Source organism: Xenopus laevis, chromosome 8L, assembly GCF_017654675.1.
Source record: "Xenopus laevis strain J_2021 chromosome 8L, Xenopus_laevis_v10.1, whole genome shotgun sequence".
NCBI lineage: Eukaryota > Metazoa > Chordata > Amphibia > Anura > Pipidae > Xenopus > Xenopus laevis.
Genome location: NC_054385.1, coordinates 99192252 through 99206772, shown reverse-complemented (window position 1 = coordinate 99206772; position 14521 = coordinate 99192252). Strand labels below are relative to the sequence as shown.

Sequence of the window (14521 nt, the reverse complement as noted above, 5' to 3'; positions counted from 1 at the left end):
GTTTAAAGGGTAAGGCATTTTTCAGTAGCAGTATGCACAAAATGTCTCTGTCTTAAATATATTGATAATGGGTTGAGTGCAGAGGAATCTTGTATTTGTCTATATGTATTTTGTGGTCACACCCTCATTGCACCCCCGCCTAATGATTTTAAAAACTAGTGGTGAGCACAACTTTCCCTTGCTTGTTATATATATATATATATATATATATATATATATATATATATATATATATATATATATATATATATATATATATATATATATATATATCAGGTTTAATTTCCCTGTTTAGTTCAAGAAATGACAAAAAAACATAAATTTGTTGCCTCTAACAGTGATAGAGCAGAACTACCACTCTCTGCATTTTCTGCAGTTGTTCCTGGGAACAGTAACTGAGCCACAGCATACACATTCTTGGGAATCACATTGGTATAGATTACAGTATTGCAACATTTATCCATGTTACTAGATAAGCCCTCCCCAAATATGAATCTTGGGGAGAACCTATTCATTAAACTAGGGGCAGCCAGGTCTGAAAGGAGTTCATATGTTCAACCCAGGCTTATTTGCATTTCCTACAGGTCCTCCAATTTTCTGACACACTGTAGAACATATAGGGGCAGATTCACTAGAGGGCAAAGTGGCTAACGCTAGCATTAATTCGCTAGCGTTACAGCCAGCAGGGACATTGCCAATTTACTAGCGGGCCCAGGCTTCACTTCTCTAGCGAAAAACAAAGACGCTAGCGGTCATTCGCACTCTATCGCCAGGTTACAATTCGCTCTGGCGAATGGACGTTACTCCGCAAATTCAATTAAATGCAGATTTTACTGAACATTACCTCTTTCACCAGCTCAGACCAGGCAAAGAGCCCTGGAGTGCATAGATCTTCCTCAATCTTCTGATACTTACATAATTTTTTTTAGTGGAAAAAGCTTCTAAGTCCAAAATACGCTGGTGTCTTTCCCTTTTTTCAGAGTGATAGCCTGCAAAACTCCTTAACATTTTTTTGGGTAACCGGCATCCCCCCTACATTTTCTAACATATGAAACATTAACAATACAGTGGGCTCATGTGTAGGGCATTAGAACAACTCTATTTTTTTTTATTAAGGTTCCCTGGACGTGTATAATTTAATATATTTGCTGCAACATATACGTCCAGTGAACTTTAAAATTTCCCGCCATATACAAATTAACCTGAGTACAAGAATTTGCGATAGGCAGAAACGTGGCGCCCGCGACAAAACTCTGCATTCCAGTGAATTACATAGTTAGTTAGTTAGATAGTTAGTTAAATTGGGTTGAAAAAAGTCCATCAAGTTCAACCCCTCCAAATGAAAACCCAGCATCCATACACACACCCCTCCCTACTTTTAATTAAATTCTATATACCCATACCTATACTAACTATAGAGCTTAGTATCACAATAGCCTTTGATATTATGTCTGTCCAAAAAATCATCCAAGCCATTCTTAAAGGCATTTATTGTCTACGCAAATTTTTGCCTGCTGAAGTGTAGCAATGGGTGCGAAGCAGTCGATGGCGAATTTCCGCCGTCGAATAAATCTGCCCCAGATTAATTAGCTCCTGATTAGTGATGGATGAATCTGACCTGTTTCGTTGAAAATTCATGAAACGGTTAAAATTCGTCTAAATGTATTGCAGTCTATAGGCAACAAAAATTTTTACACACTATGGGCATAATTTTTGTGGCAAAATTTGGTGGAAATCATCACTACTCCTGATTAAAATTTACCTTAGTGTGAATTTGACAGAATTCTATTATTGTAAAATTGACAAGAGCAAGGTAGGATGTGAATAATAATAATAATTTAGGACTAGGTATGCCCAGTACATCTAGCTATAATCAATACCCCTCTCAACACATGGGTAATCTTGTCTCACATTCTCCATAAAGTTAGGGCCAGATGTAATATGAAAGAAGCTACACAGCTTTGGGCTGCTTATAGTTAGCAGGTGGTAAACCAAATTCAGTGGGTTTTGTTTAATTTTAGTAACAGACGAACACGCCCAAGAGCTCTGCGCCCAAGCTATAAAAATAGACAGTGAATGTATGCTCCTCTGTTTTCCTTAAAAAAATGTAAAAACATACCTCAAACTCAGATTCCAGGGAAATTCTTTTCTTGCTGATTAATTCCTCCAGGGCTGGATCTATCTGCATTTGAAAGGAAACCAAAGCAATATTTATAAAATATATGCCGAATGAGAATCACTAAATCTGCCAAACATGTTATAATTGTCTAGCATCAAGAGATATATATTTGATGTGCTGCAAGCATAAGCAAACAAAAAGGATTGCAATAATACAGAACAAATCTTTTCTCCCATGTTTTTCAACATGCTACAATATGTGGTGTTTGACACATTTGCTGCCCTTCTCTGAGACAGAGATATGCAAGTCAGGGTTAATTCTAATAGAGAATGCACCAAATATGCAATATCTGCCCATTATCTTCAGTGGAAAGTTCTGAGATAGATCCATATGACGCTTACAAATATGGAGGAACTTCTTCCTCAATGAACAGTGTGTCACTGACCTATACAGAACCTATTGCAACCTATAAAATGGAACAAGTAGCTATACAGATTTAGGATCCATTAACCAGAAACCGGTTATTCAAAAAGCTCTAAATTATAAGAAGGACATTTCTCATAGACTACATTTTAACCAAATAATTACATTTTTTTAAAACTGGTTTCCTTTTTCTCTGTAATAATAAAACAATACATTGTACGTGATCCAAACTAAGATATAATTAATCCTTCCTGGGGACAAAACAATTCTCTCTGAAATGAGCTATAATGTATCCTATAAGATTTTAGGAATATTAACATCCCCAAATTTTTCATTTTCAAACTCTAAACACTGTATGCACTTCTATATAGTTCTGGGCTATTCGCTGTTAGTAAAGATTTTTTAAATGAGATGTGTGGCCAGGCCCATGTTATGACCACACCCCTAATTACCATGTCCATTTTACAAAATGTAGCAGGTTATGAAAGTATGAACATATTTCTGGGAGTTTTAGTGCAATGTTTTATATGTTGTAACAGGTTTGTGATTGAACATTTATTGTCCTTTAAGCTGCTAGCCTCCGTTCTCCCAAGAGACCTGCTTATCTTAAATAGCTTGTTTGGCGACCTTGCCAAACTAGGGGATCTCCGTATGTATGGCTTTATTCGTATGCTGTATTTGTTTGATATTTACCTGCTAGACCCCCTGACGCAAAGGATCTGGGGCTAAGCACCTAGACCAGGATCTCTAAGCAATGAGTAGTTAAACAGAAGTTCCTTCTATTATGTAGTCCAGTTGAGCTAAAGGACTGTCTATATTTAATGCAAAAGTCTTCTGAAGAGAGGTCTGGAGCATAAATTTTCCGTAAAGTATTTTGTAACAAAAGTGGAGCAGACCCTTCAATGGTAGGGAGGCCCAGAAGTAGCCATCTTTCTGATAGTTTAAGCTATGGAGCCTAGAACCTTCTAATTATGACAAATTGTAAACTGCTATTGGCTCTGATCATTTTGCCGTACTAAACTTTCTAAGGTCAATCACTGATACATACATCATAATTTAGGAAACTAAATCCAGTAGTGATACAATCATTATCTTGCATATAGGATCTCGGACCACTGCAGCCTGAATGCTGTTACAAAGATTACAGAATCTCACCTGTAAGGGTGGTGGCAGATGTGGCTATTGGGGGAGATTAGTCACCCAGCAACAAATAGCCTCTTCTTCGGCGACTAATCTCCCCTAAATGCTTTCCCGCCGGCTAGAATGTAAATCGCTGGCGGGATGGCACTCGGATCGCTTCGGCTTTCATGTTTTCATGTTCAAAACAAAGTGTTCCGAGTGCCATCCTGAGGGCGATTTACATTCTAGCCAGCGGGATGGCAGTCGGAGCAATTCATTTTCCGAAGTCACCCAAGGTTGCCTCACGAGGGAACTTTGGGCGGCTTCGGAAAGCCAAAGCGATCCGAGTGCCATCCCTAGCCGGCAGGAAGGCATTTAGGGGAGATTAGTTGCCCAATGAAGAGGCGATTTGTCAATGGACGACTAATCTCCCCCAGTAGCCACATCTGCAACCACTCTAAAGAGTGGTAGGAAAGAAACATGAAAGGCCTCATACGCATTTAAATGGTTATATGGTTTCTAATATAAAAAATATATATATAAAAAGGCCCTTCATTAGCATTTGATAAACAGCAGATTGGTGACTTTTTTTTGTAAGCTGTTCGCCCTCTCACTGTCTGTGCCCTGGATGCTATTTTATACAGTAAATCATTTAGAATCTAATGCTATTTGCAACACTGCTTACAAAAGGACTGGAATGCTGACCCACAATCCTGATGTTAAAAATGTATTTTTACACTAGTGTCAGTAAAATATATTTTATATGTTTTTTAATATTTAACCACCTATCCCACTGATCTGCTTCTGTTTGACGCTTGGTAAACAGTATAAGACAAGTACAATATAACCGTGGTATGCATGGGGGGACTCCTGCTATATAAAGCAGCCTTCAATAAGACAAAGTACAATATGGCAACGTAATAGTTATTTGATAAGTATTCTCACGCTTGGAGCTCTGCCATCTTACATACAAGGCAGTCTCAGATAAAGATGAAATCTCCAGGGTTAAAACATACATTTTTATTTCAAGCAAAGTAAATGAAACTGTCAGGAAGGAGTGAGTTACAGAGCTGCCTTATATGCTTTAGGCAAACACCCTAAATTTATAAATAATTACATTTATATAATTATCACAGCAACCAATGGTGATAAGCCTTCAAGAAACGCCATAATAAACACTCAGTGGGCTTGTCTACTGATGATATCCGTTTCCCTCCTACCTTTAATAAATGCGGCACTAGTGTTGCTGCATAAAGTCGCCATAACACCCCCGAGTGACTCATCCCTAAACTATAAAAAGCAGTGTTCTGAAAAATAAGTAAACGTTTCTGCACTTGATAAAAGAGATTTTAGATTGCCTAGTGGAGCAATTTTGCCATAGTGCTGACCCTGCTGGCATAAGCCGCTGGGTAAAAATAACTTTCAAAGTCAGTTAAAAATAAACACCATCAAAATAATATCCTCTATTAAGAAATGGAAACATTCACGTATGCTTTTGTGAACATCCCGATGCTTTATTTTCCAGGTGAACGACTTCAACCTTCATTCTTTTAAGACCACTTGGAAAAAAAAGCAAATGATCCAAGCAGCATTTTCTTGATGCACCAATGTACAGTTCTCACGTTCACTTTGGCTTTGGATGTCAAAATGGGCTTTTTTTTGGTCAGTTTCCAAGCATAGAGACATAGCATAGGGGACAGGCTCCCAACACTGCATTGCCTATTCACTGAAAGCAAACACAAAGCTTGCATATGTGCTGCACAAATGACCATCATACTTATTGTGCGATCCATAATTAGTAACCACGGCAGAGCATTAAAATAAATATTTACACAATTAGCAACATTAAACATATTTCTATTGGCAGATGGCTTCTGTTTAAAGTGCATTAGCTGTACTCATTGATGTCGAAAAAGTTTGAACCTTCTGCTCTGAGACAAGATGAGCAGCATAAAAGATGTAAAAGCCCAGCTAATCATATCTTTTTCCAAGAAATCTTTGTCTATATACAGGTATAGGATCTTTGATCCAGAAACCCGAACTAAGATATAATTAATCCTTATTTGAGGCAAAACAATTCTATTTGGGTTTATTAAGGGGCAGATTTATCAAAATGTGAGATCACTGAAAAACTCACTTTCTATTCATTACTATGGGGTTTTTAGAATTATATTTATCAATGGAGTTCACCATTTGATAAATATGCTTTTAAAAATCGCTTGGGAATGAATAGAAAGTGAGTTTTTCTGTGGTGAGTTCTAATCTTACATTCTGATAAATCTGCCTGTTAATGTTTATGATTTTTAGCAGATTAAAGGTATGGAGATCCAAAATACAGAAAGACCCCTTATCCATACCACCCAACATTTTGGAAATAAATAGAGGGATAAAAACACGGCAACTTTTTTTGACCATGCACGTTTTTGTGGCCACACCCTCTAATTACCATGTTAATTTTACAAAATTTGTCAGGTTATGAAAGTTTGAACATATTTCTATGGTTTTTTTTCAGTTATTATTCAGTTTTGCTAATGAAGGTGAAGCCGTGAGTCTAACTTTTCCAAGGGACCTGTTAACTTGTATTGCTACAATTACTTATTTGCTTATATCGAAATTGTAACAAAAGTATCTTATCTGCTGCTGTAGCTGTTCTGGGTTCTCTGCCAAAAGCCAATTAAGTTAGAAGCTTTGTTTCTTTTTCTGGCTGTTCAGTGCAGAGAAAAACAGGACTTTCCAGTACAAACGAGGGGCTGCAGGTTGAGCTGTCAAAAGAGGGACTGTCCCTCTAAAAACGGGACAGTTGGGAGGTATGCCTTATCTGGAAAACGTCCTATGCATTTTGGGTAACACGTCCCATGCATTTCGGATAACACTCCCCCTGCATTCTGGATAATAGGTCCCATACTTGTATTTGCCTAGAGGAGTGGCCGAAAGCTTTGTTCGACATTCAGATTAGCTAAACTAAACACATATTAATTGTGAAATACTTCCATCAGGGTGGTTATGGGGTTATGGGGACATGAGGACTGCGTCACTTCACTTCAATTGAGAGTGACACTAGCCAGTAGGAAGAATCCATTGGGTATATTTTCAAATGATGAAAGGCCAGTTTACAAAAGGGAAATTTTACACCTCTATTTACTTGCATAGGATTTAAAGTGGCATAGTTATGAAGGGTTGAAAGAGTTCACCTTCTCATAATTTTGCCCCTATTCTACACAATAGTGATCTGCGGGCCGGCCCGATACCTGTGGGTCAGGTGGGTTAGGGCCAACCTCGGTGCTCATGTTGCGGGTCGAGCGCAGGTCGAGCTCTTGTGCCTTCTCTCCCTGCCCGCAACCTTAGACTGCTGGCTTCCAACTTCCTGTTTTATAGGCTTGCGCCTGCCCCGCCCCTTTTGTGACATCATCAGCGTGGCACCGGTCTATAAAGAGAAGGGGGAAGTCGGGTGCGGGTCAAGTTTATCTCAAACTGCACATCACTGCTTTACAAGTAAACAGATCAGTGAATGTCCCTCTGGTAAACTATGGCAAGTTCCATTTTCACCCTTTGCCCCATGTGTAAATTCCACACATTCTCATAACAAAACATATTTGATTTGGTCTTTCTATATGCAGAAAATGTCAAGTAGCTTTATGAAAATAAAGAAATATATATTCATAGCACATTGCAAAGGTTTATAGAATTTGCTGAAGGTGATAATAAGTAACACAGTACAAAACAGGGACCAGTGCAATAACAAGACACAGAAAGAAAGTTCTTCCACCCACAACCCCTCAAGAAGAAACCCAACCTTCAATTTAAGTTAAGTTTATGGGACCACAATAAATAAACAGGGCTGCAGTACTAATGAGCATTAATTGAATGTAATTATGAGAAGTTGCTAGGGAGATCTTACTTTGAAATGAACTTTCGCTGCAGGGGAGCAAGAAGTTATCTGGGGGCACTAAATCCACATACAGCAAACCCCAAAATAATTTTATGCCAAAAGGATTGCAACAGAGATAAGAGAGAATAGATTGTTTGTGAATATGGGTTCTAAGGTTGCTTAACTATTCAGGGGGTTATCTATCAAAGGTCAAGTTTGTGAGTTTTTTTTTTCTACCTCAAATAAACTCACAACAGTGTTGATTATTTATGAAAAAACTCAAATGTAAAAAAACTGAAATAAATGCAATCGGAGGAAAAACTCGAATTCTTATAATGATCGAGTTATCAGCGAAAAAAATGCAATAGCTTGCATTGATCAAGTTTTGAGCAAAAACCACAAAAAATAACCCTGAAAATCATGAAGGCTAAAAACATCTTCAAATGGTTCAAGGGACCTCTGCCATTGATTTCTACTTGACCTCGACAGGTTTTAGCTGGAGTGTTTTCGGATTGGAGCTTTTTGCAGCTTCGGGGCATAATAAAATCTTAAAATTTTTTTTTATTCCGAAAAATTTTAGTGTTTACTGAAACTACCCTCAAAAACTCGAATTTTTCAGGAAAACACAACTCAACCTTTGATAAATAACTCCCCCCCCCCCCCCAGTGTCAGTGCTTGGTTCTATTATTGGCTGCAGTGGAGCAAGAAATAATCTAGGGCACTTAATCTGCACACAGAACATCCAAAAATAATTTTTTGCCAAAAGGATTGCAGCAGTGAATGCAGAATATAGCATGTCACCAACCATACTGACTCACATTGGGCTGCTCACTTTTAAGCGCTTACCCGTAGTCACATTTACAAGCTAAACTAAGCAACTTGGCACCAACAGATAACTATTTCATCATCATGGCTGCTCCTTTTCCATCAGTGTTTGCTCATCTGTATTGACATTAGGTTGTTTGTGAATCTGGGCTCTAAGCCATGTATAAGTTTGCTTAAATATATCAGTCAGTGTCTGGATCTATTATCATTTCAATAATTTAGATTGTAATCTATGAATATCTACCAGTTGATCAAGCTCTGTTAGGGCTCTTGCACATTGGTGTTTTTACATGCATTTCCCTGCTGTGGATCTTGCATGCATTCTGCAGCCAGCAATGCAGCCCAGTCTACTCTATCAATTTGTCCTTAATGGGGATAGCATCCCTAAAGAAACTAAATGAGATTGCTAAATAATATGTTTAATGTATCTTTTAAAAGGGTTAAAAATGGAAAGCGGAATAGTAAAAGAAACACAAATCAGGCAGCGGGTCTCTCATTTACTACTTGAAGCGCAATTCAGAAGGTATAGTTGTGGAAGCTGAGAGGCCCCAGTGTGGAACCAATTATGCTCTCTAATTATATTATGCAATCATTTTTCCATAATGGAAGTACATACCAGGGGAATGACATAATAAACCACAATGTCCCTTACTAATTTCATGTAAAAACGAAATACTATATTCTGCATCGAAAATACTACAGGCATAAATGGATACAAGATATTATATAGAATAGAAGGAAGCTTTTAAGATACGTTATATCAACATGGGTCAGTCCATTATGCATGTAAGTGCTCCCAAATTTGTTATTTTGAATATTGTTAATCTGTGATAATAGTAAACTGATCTGATATTTATTATCCAATCCATATTCTCAAGGGAATATGGGTATATTATGTTGTACAGACCAATATGGTGGGTAGGGGGTATTTTATGTCGAAAATAATGCTAGACTGTTTTGGCTTCTAATAATAAACAACGTCACCATTATAATATCCATACAGATTGATAATATAATCAATAATATAGTTCAGGCATTGGACCAGTTATCTAGAATGCTCGGAACCTGGGGGTTTTCCAGATAAGGGATTTTTCCGTAATTTGGATCTTCATACCATAAGTCTACTAAAAAATCATGTAAACACTAAATAAACCCAATAGGGTGTTTTGCTTCCAATAAGGATTAATTATAAAAAAAATACAAGGTACTGTTTTATTATTATAGAGAAAACAATTTTAAAAATTGGATTATTTGGATTAAATGGAGTCTATGGGAGATGCCCTTTATGTAATTCTGAGCTTTCTGGATAATGGCTTTCAGGATAACAGATCCCATACCTGGATTTTCTACTAAACCCTAAAAAGTTGAAAAGTCTAGAGACAAACTGTCTAGAACACAAAATGCCATTTGGTGGTTAAACAAAATCATGTTCAGACCTTTCAAACTATCAATTTCAAATAAGTAAATGTCAGGTGATTGCAGAGTCAATAGATTCGACAAGTGTTAGGTCAAATATGGCTGATACAGATGGTTGGTCCCAGGGCAAAAATTTAGACCATAATAAGAGCCAGTGCAGACCCGGAGGGCAAGGACAGCATTGGTCTGTTTAGGTTCTCTCCTGAGGGTCTTCATAGGCTCTTTTTATAATCTGATCATTAGCCCAACGACCAACAGACATACTGTATCTGGTCAGCTGTTGGTTTGACAGAGCAGTTCCATGGGGATTTTGAGCCGGAAGAACTCAAGGCATCCGATTAGCCTAGGGGCTCCTCCCGAGGTGAAAGTTGGCGGTTAAAGGGGAAGCAAAAGCCGAGAACAGGGTGCTTAGCATTGGTTCTGAATTTAGGGTACCGACAGTGACACCTGCCATCTGTGATAAGCCTTATCGTTGCTCTGGACCCAATGGGGTGCACCCCCTTCACCCCTGGTAGTTACACCACTGAAAAACCAAATGTTTTGCTTCACCAGTAATTGGGTAGAGAAGCATCTCTCAGAATGTTGTATTTGTTTATAAATAAACCCAAATGTCTCTGAGGAGCTGTGGTTAGGTGAATCTCTTGAGAAGGAAACCTTGAGTTCTTCCGGCTCAACATCCCCATGGAACTGCTCTGTCAAAATCTCATGGGACAAAATTTCAAAGATGCACCTGCTTCCCTGTCAGATCTGTGACTGTTTATCAACACTGATTTATCTGATCTGACAGATGGATATGCCACTTGGCTGTAATAGGTATTCCTATAACGGTTAGTAACCTCCGGTGATGGAAAATAACTACTTGAAATACAGGTATAGGATCCCTTATCCGGAAACCCGATATCCAGAAAGCTCCGAATTACGGAGACTCCATAGACTCCATTTTATCTAAATAATCCAAATTTTTAAAAATGATTTCATTTTTCTCTAATAAAAAAAAACAGTATTTTGTACTTGATCCCAACTAAGATATAATTAATCCTTATTGGAAGCAAAACCAGCCTATTGGGTTTATTTAATGTTTACATGAATCTCTAGTAGACTTAAGGCATGAAGACCCAAATTACGGAAAGATCCGTTATCCGGAAAACCCCAGGTCCCGAGCATTCTGGATAACAGGTCCCATACCTGTAATACATCTTCTAGACAATCTAAAGGTGTCTAGAAGGGGAAGCAAAAGACCTTTCTAAAACTCAGTAGCTCATAAGAAGATCATTATTCTTCTACTAAATGAGGAATGGCTAAATATTCTACTGTGTGAAAGGGTGACAATGTAAGTGACCTTGATTAAGTCAGAACTGTAGATATCAGTGAGCATATGGTGAAGAGAACAAGACTGCTATATGTAATCTTTCTTCAGGATTTACCTTTTTCATTTTCTTTTGTTCCTAAATTTGTACAGTTTAGTTAGCAGGTTACTCTTCAGGGATGTGACAACTACCCTCACTTTGATGTTTACTGTGGAGAGGAGCTACAGTTCATTTGTATCTACCTATAAATGCCATATAAACATGGAATATGAATCTGAATAACTTTTAAACTGCATTAGATATTTAGGTAAGTGTAGTTAACGGCAGCCTGCTTTTAAACATAATAAATAAATTGCACTACGTTTCAAGTACCTCTCCAGTGGTTCACAGATCCTATTCTGATTCTCAATGTTTTATTGCATGAGCTATGAATTACAGCACCGGGGTCAGGAAACACACAAAAAAAATCCCCAAAACAAAAAACGAATTGAGCAAATGTCTGTGCATATTTGTGCAGATTATTACATTGATAATTATGCTTCAATACGCTCATCTCTACAACAGCCATCTGGGTTTATACACTGATGTGCATTTCGCTAGAGATTTGATACTTTACAAGAAGATCTAATACACGTGTTAATGAAAGTTTAAAATAATTAGCCAGGGGGCAAGGAATTTAAATGTATAAATGAGCAAACACATTAAATGGATGTTTTAATTTCTTTGTTTCTGGAAAACAGCCCAAACAGTCTCTGGGGTCTTTAGTGTGAAAAGCTCAACCGTCAGCTGTAAAATAATATGTGTGATTGGCAATACTGAGACCCTATCCCTGGAACAAACAGCATAAGAGGGTGTTATGAGAGTGGACATTCAAACGGAGACACAAAGCATTGTTTCGGAGAAGCCTGTTGCTTTAAAATTAGATTTCCCAAATAAGTCTTGTTTAAAGAAAGCACAGAAGGATTAAAACATTGATTTTTCTTTTTAAAAAAATGCTCTTTGAAAAGAAGAATACTTGGGAGACATGGGAATGCAGCAGGGGAATTTTCAACAGACATGAACAAAAACCCTTTATCATCTGCCTCTGAAAATGAAATACCACAATGCAGAATAGTACTGGTAGATTCTCATCTATAAATAATGGCAAGTGTTACAATTAGCAGCCTTAACTTTTCAAATGGGCTTTTGAAGATGTTATTTGGAATTCTTTTGATGACAATTTAATAAAGCACAAGAGTTTGGAGGAATGGCTTTACAATTGCTATTCCATTATGAAGTAGTGTTGCATATTATTGTATTAAATGGAGAAGCCAATTAGTACTGGAATAAAACTCAACACCAGCTGCAGATTCAGGCTATTTAAAGAAGCGGAAACGCAAAGTGCAATAAGGAAACACCCAAACAATGTTAAAGCAAATGATGTTAAAGCAAATGTCAGCACAATGCGTCATGAAACTTAGTTATTTGGCGCATCATAAAGCATTTATTCTGTAGATATTAAAAAAATGATACAGGCATGGCATCTGTTAGTTGGAAAACCATTATCCAGAAAGCTCTAAATTATGGAAAAACCATCTCCCATAGACTCCACATTTTTTTAAAAAAAAAATATTACCTTTTTTGCTGTAATAATAAAACAGCACCTTGTATTTGATCCAAACTAAGATATAATTAACCCCGATTAGAAGCAAAACCAGCCTGTTGGGTTTATTTAATGTTTACATGATTTTCTAATAGACTTAAGGTATGAAGATCCAAATTACGAAAAGATCTGTAATCCTGAAAACCACAGATCCAAAGCATTCTGGATAACAGAACGGATGTGAAAAAAGCAAACAATTACTTCCTCAGCAAAACATGACATCAAAGCAATAGGAACCCATATTATCAACCTGCAGGTGCAGTAATGCAACCAATAAACCCACATTTAGAAACATGCTTGCATCCACATGTGATGCTCTATACAAGTTGCACCTGCTTTGATGCAACAGGAACAAGAGATCCCTGCACATGAACCTACCTTGAACAGGGAGTAAGTATAGTGCTCCCTTGGTTTGTGATGCCTATAGGTGTTCCTAGTTGAGCTTCATGTCCATACCAACTCCGCCATGTCCATACCAACACCGCCATGTCCATACCAACACCGCCATGTCCATACCAACTGCACCATGTCCATACCAACTGCACCATGTCCATACCAACTGCACCATGTCCATACCAACTGCACCATGTCCAAACCAACTGCACCATGTCCAAACCAACTGCACCATGTCCATACCAACTGCACCATGTCCATACCAACTGCACCATGTCCATACCAACTGCACCAAGTCTATACTAACTCCACTAAGTCCATACCAACTCCACTAAGTCCATACAAACACCACTAAATCCAGACCAACTCCACTAAGTCTATACCAACTCCACTAAGTCCATACCAACTCCACTATATCCATACCAAAACCAATGCAACTTGAACCTCGGGTACAAGTATGGCAGGGTTTATTATTCATCATACATCAGTTGGGAGTCCACATCTGATTTCCATCTTATTAAGCCCAAAGGACTAGCCCCAGTTCTCAGGCAATAACATGCAAAAAATTCCTTTATCCAAAGATAACTGTCCCAAGGCTTTTTTCAGTAAAAAAATGTCATTTTATTTAAATTAGCATTAAAACTCAGATACAAAACTGGTGGGGCAAGTTTGTATCTGAGTTTTAATGCTAATTTAAATAAAATGACATTTTTTAACTGAAAAAAGCCTTGGGACAGTTATCTTTGGATAAAGGAATTTTTTGAGGGTTTATTATTCCCTATCTAATGCCCTATGCAAAAAAATCATCTAAACATTACCCAAGTTCAGATGGGTTAGACGTATAAATCTTACCCTAGACAGAAGTTTAGGCACTTCTCATTCCAACGACTGAATGATTTCATGAAATGAGGCAATTTGGGGTCTTAAATAATTGTTTCATATTATAATAACATAGTAATCAATTGTACAGTTTCTTAATTTGCTCCTGAAACCGAGAAACATAGCTTGCATCTTTATGAAAGGCTTATGAGAAAATTAATAAATATGATAAAATAGTAAAAGCGGTTTCAATTATAAAAGCGACCCAATTAAGAATTAAAATGATAAATGTCCCTCATTATTTTTGCTTCTAGGGAGCTTAGAACCATAACCTTTCTACTAAAAGATTCTACTTTGTCACTCTGACATTGCTCCCTTTATTTCTCCATTTACTAAACCATAAAATGCAGGGCCAGCTTCAGGGTAAATCTCCCCTTGTGCAAAATATTGTAGTTAGTGTCCTCTGCCAATTAAAGCAGCATAATATACTTTGCCTTTCAAAGGATACTCACAGCATCCTATTTGTTAATCTATCAATATAGCAAGGGCCTTGACAGATGGGGTGTTTTGTCGCCCATGGGAAACCTCCT

The 14521-nt window shown here is 37.6% G+C and overlaps 1 protein-coding gene across 2 annotated transcripts in view; it reads right to left on the bottom strand.

Annotated features, from left to right (window-relative positions):
• Positions 1 to 14521, bottom strand: part of cox16.L (cytochrome c oxidase assembly factor COX16 L homeolog) — a 57332-nt gene that overhangs the window by 28889 nt on the left and 13922 nt on the right. Inside the window, exon 3 of one of the 2 annotated variants that reach the window (XM_018231099.2) lies at positions 2120 to 2182. The exons of the other annotated variant lie outside the window; for it this stretch is intronic. Coding sequence (XP_018086588.1) covers positions 2120 to 2182 — 63 coding nt within the window. The remainder of the gene's footprint in view (positions 1 to 2119; positions 2183 to 14521) is intronic. 2 annotated transcript variants of the gene reach the window in all.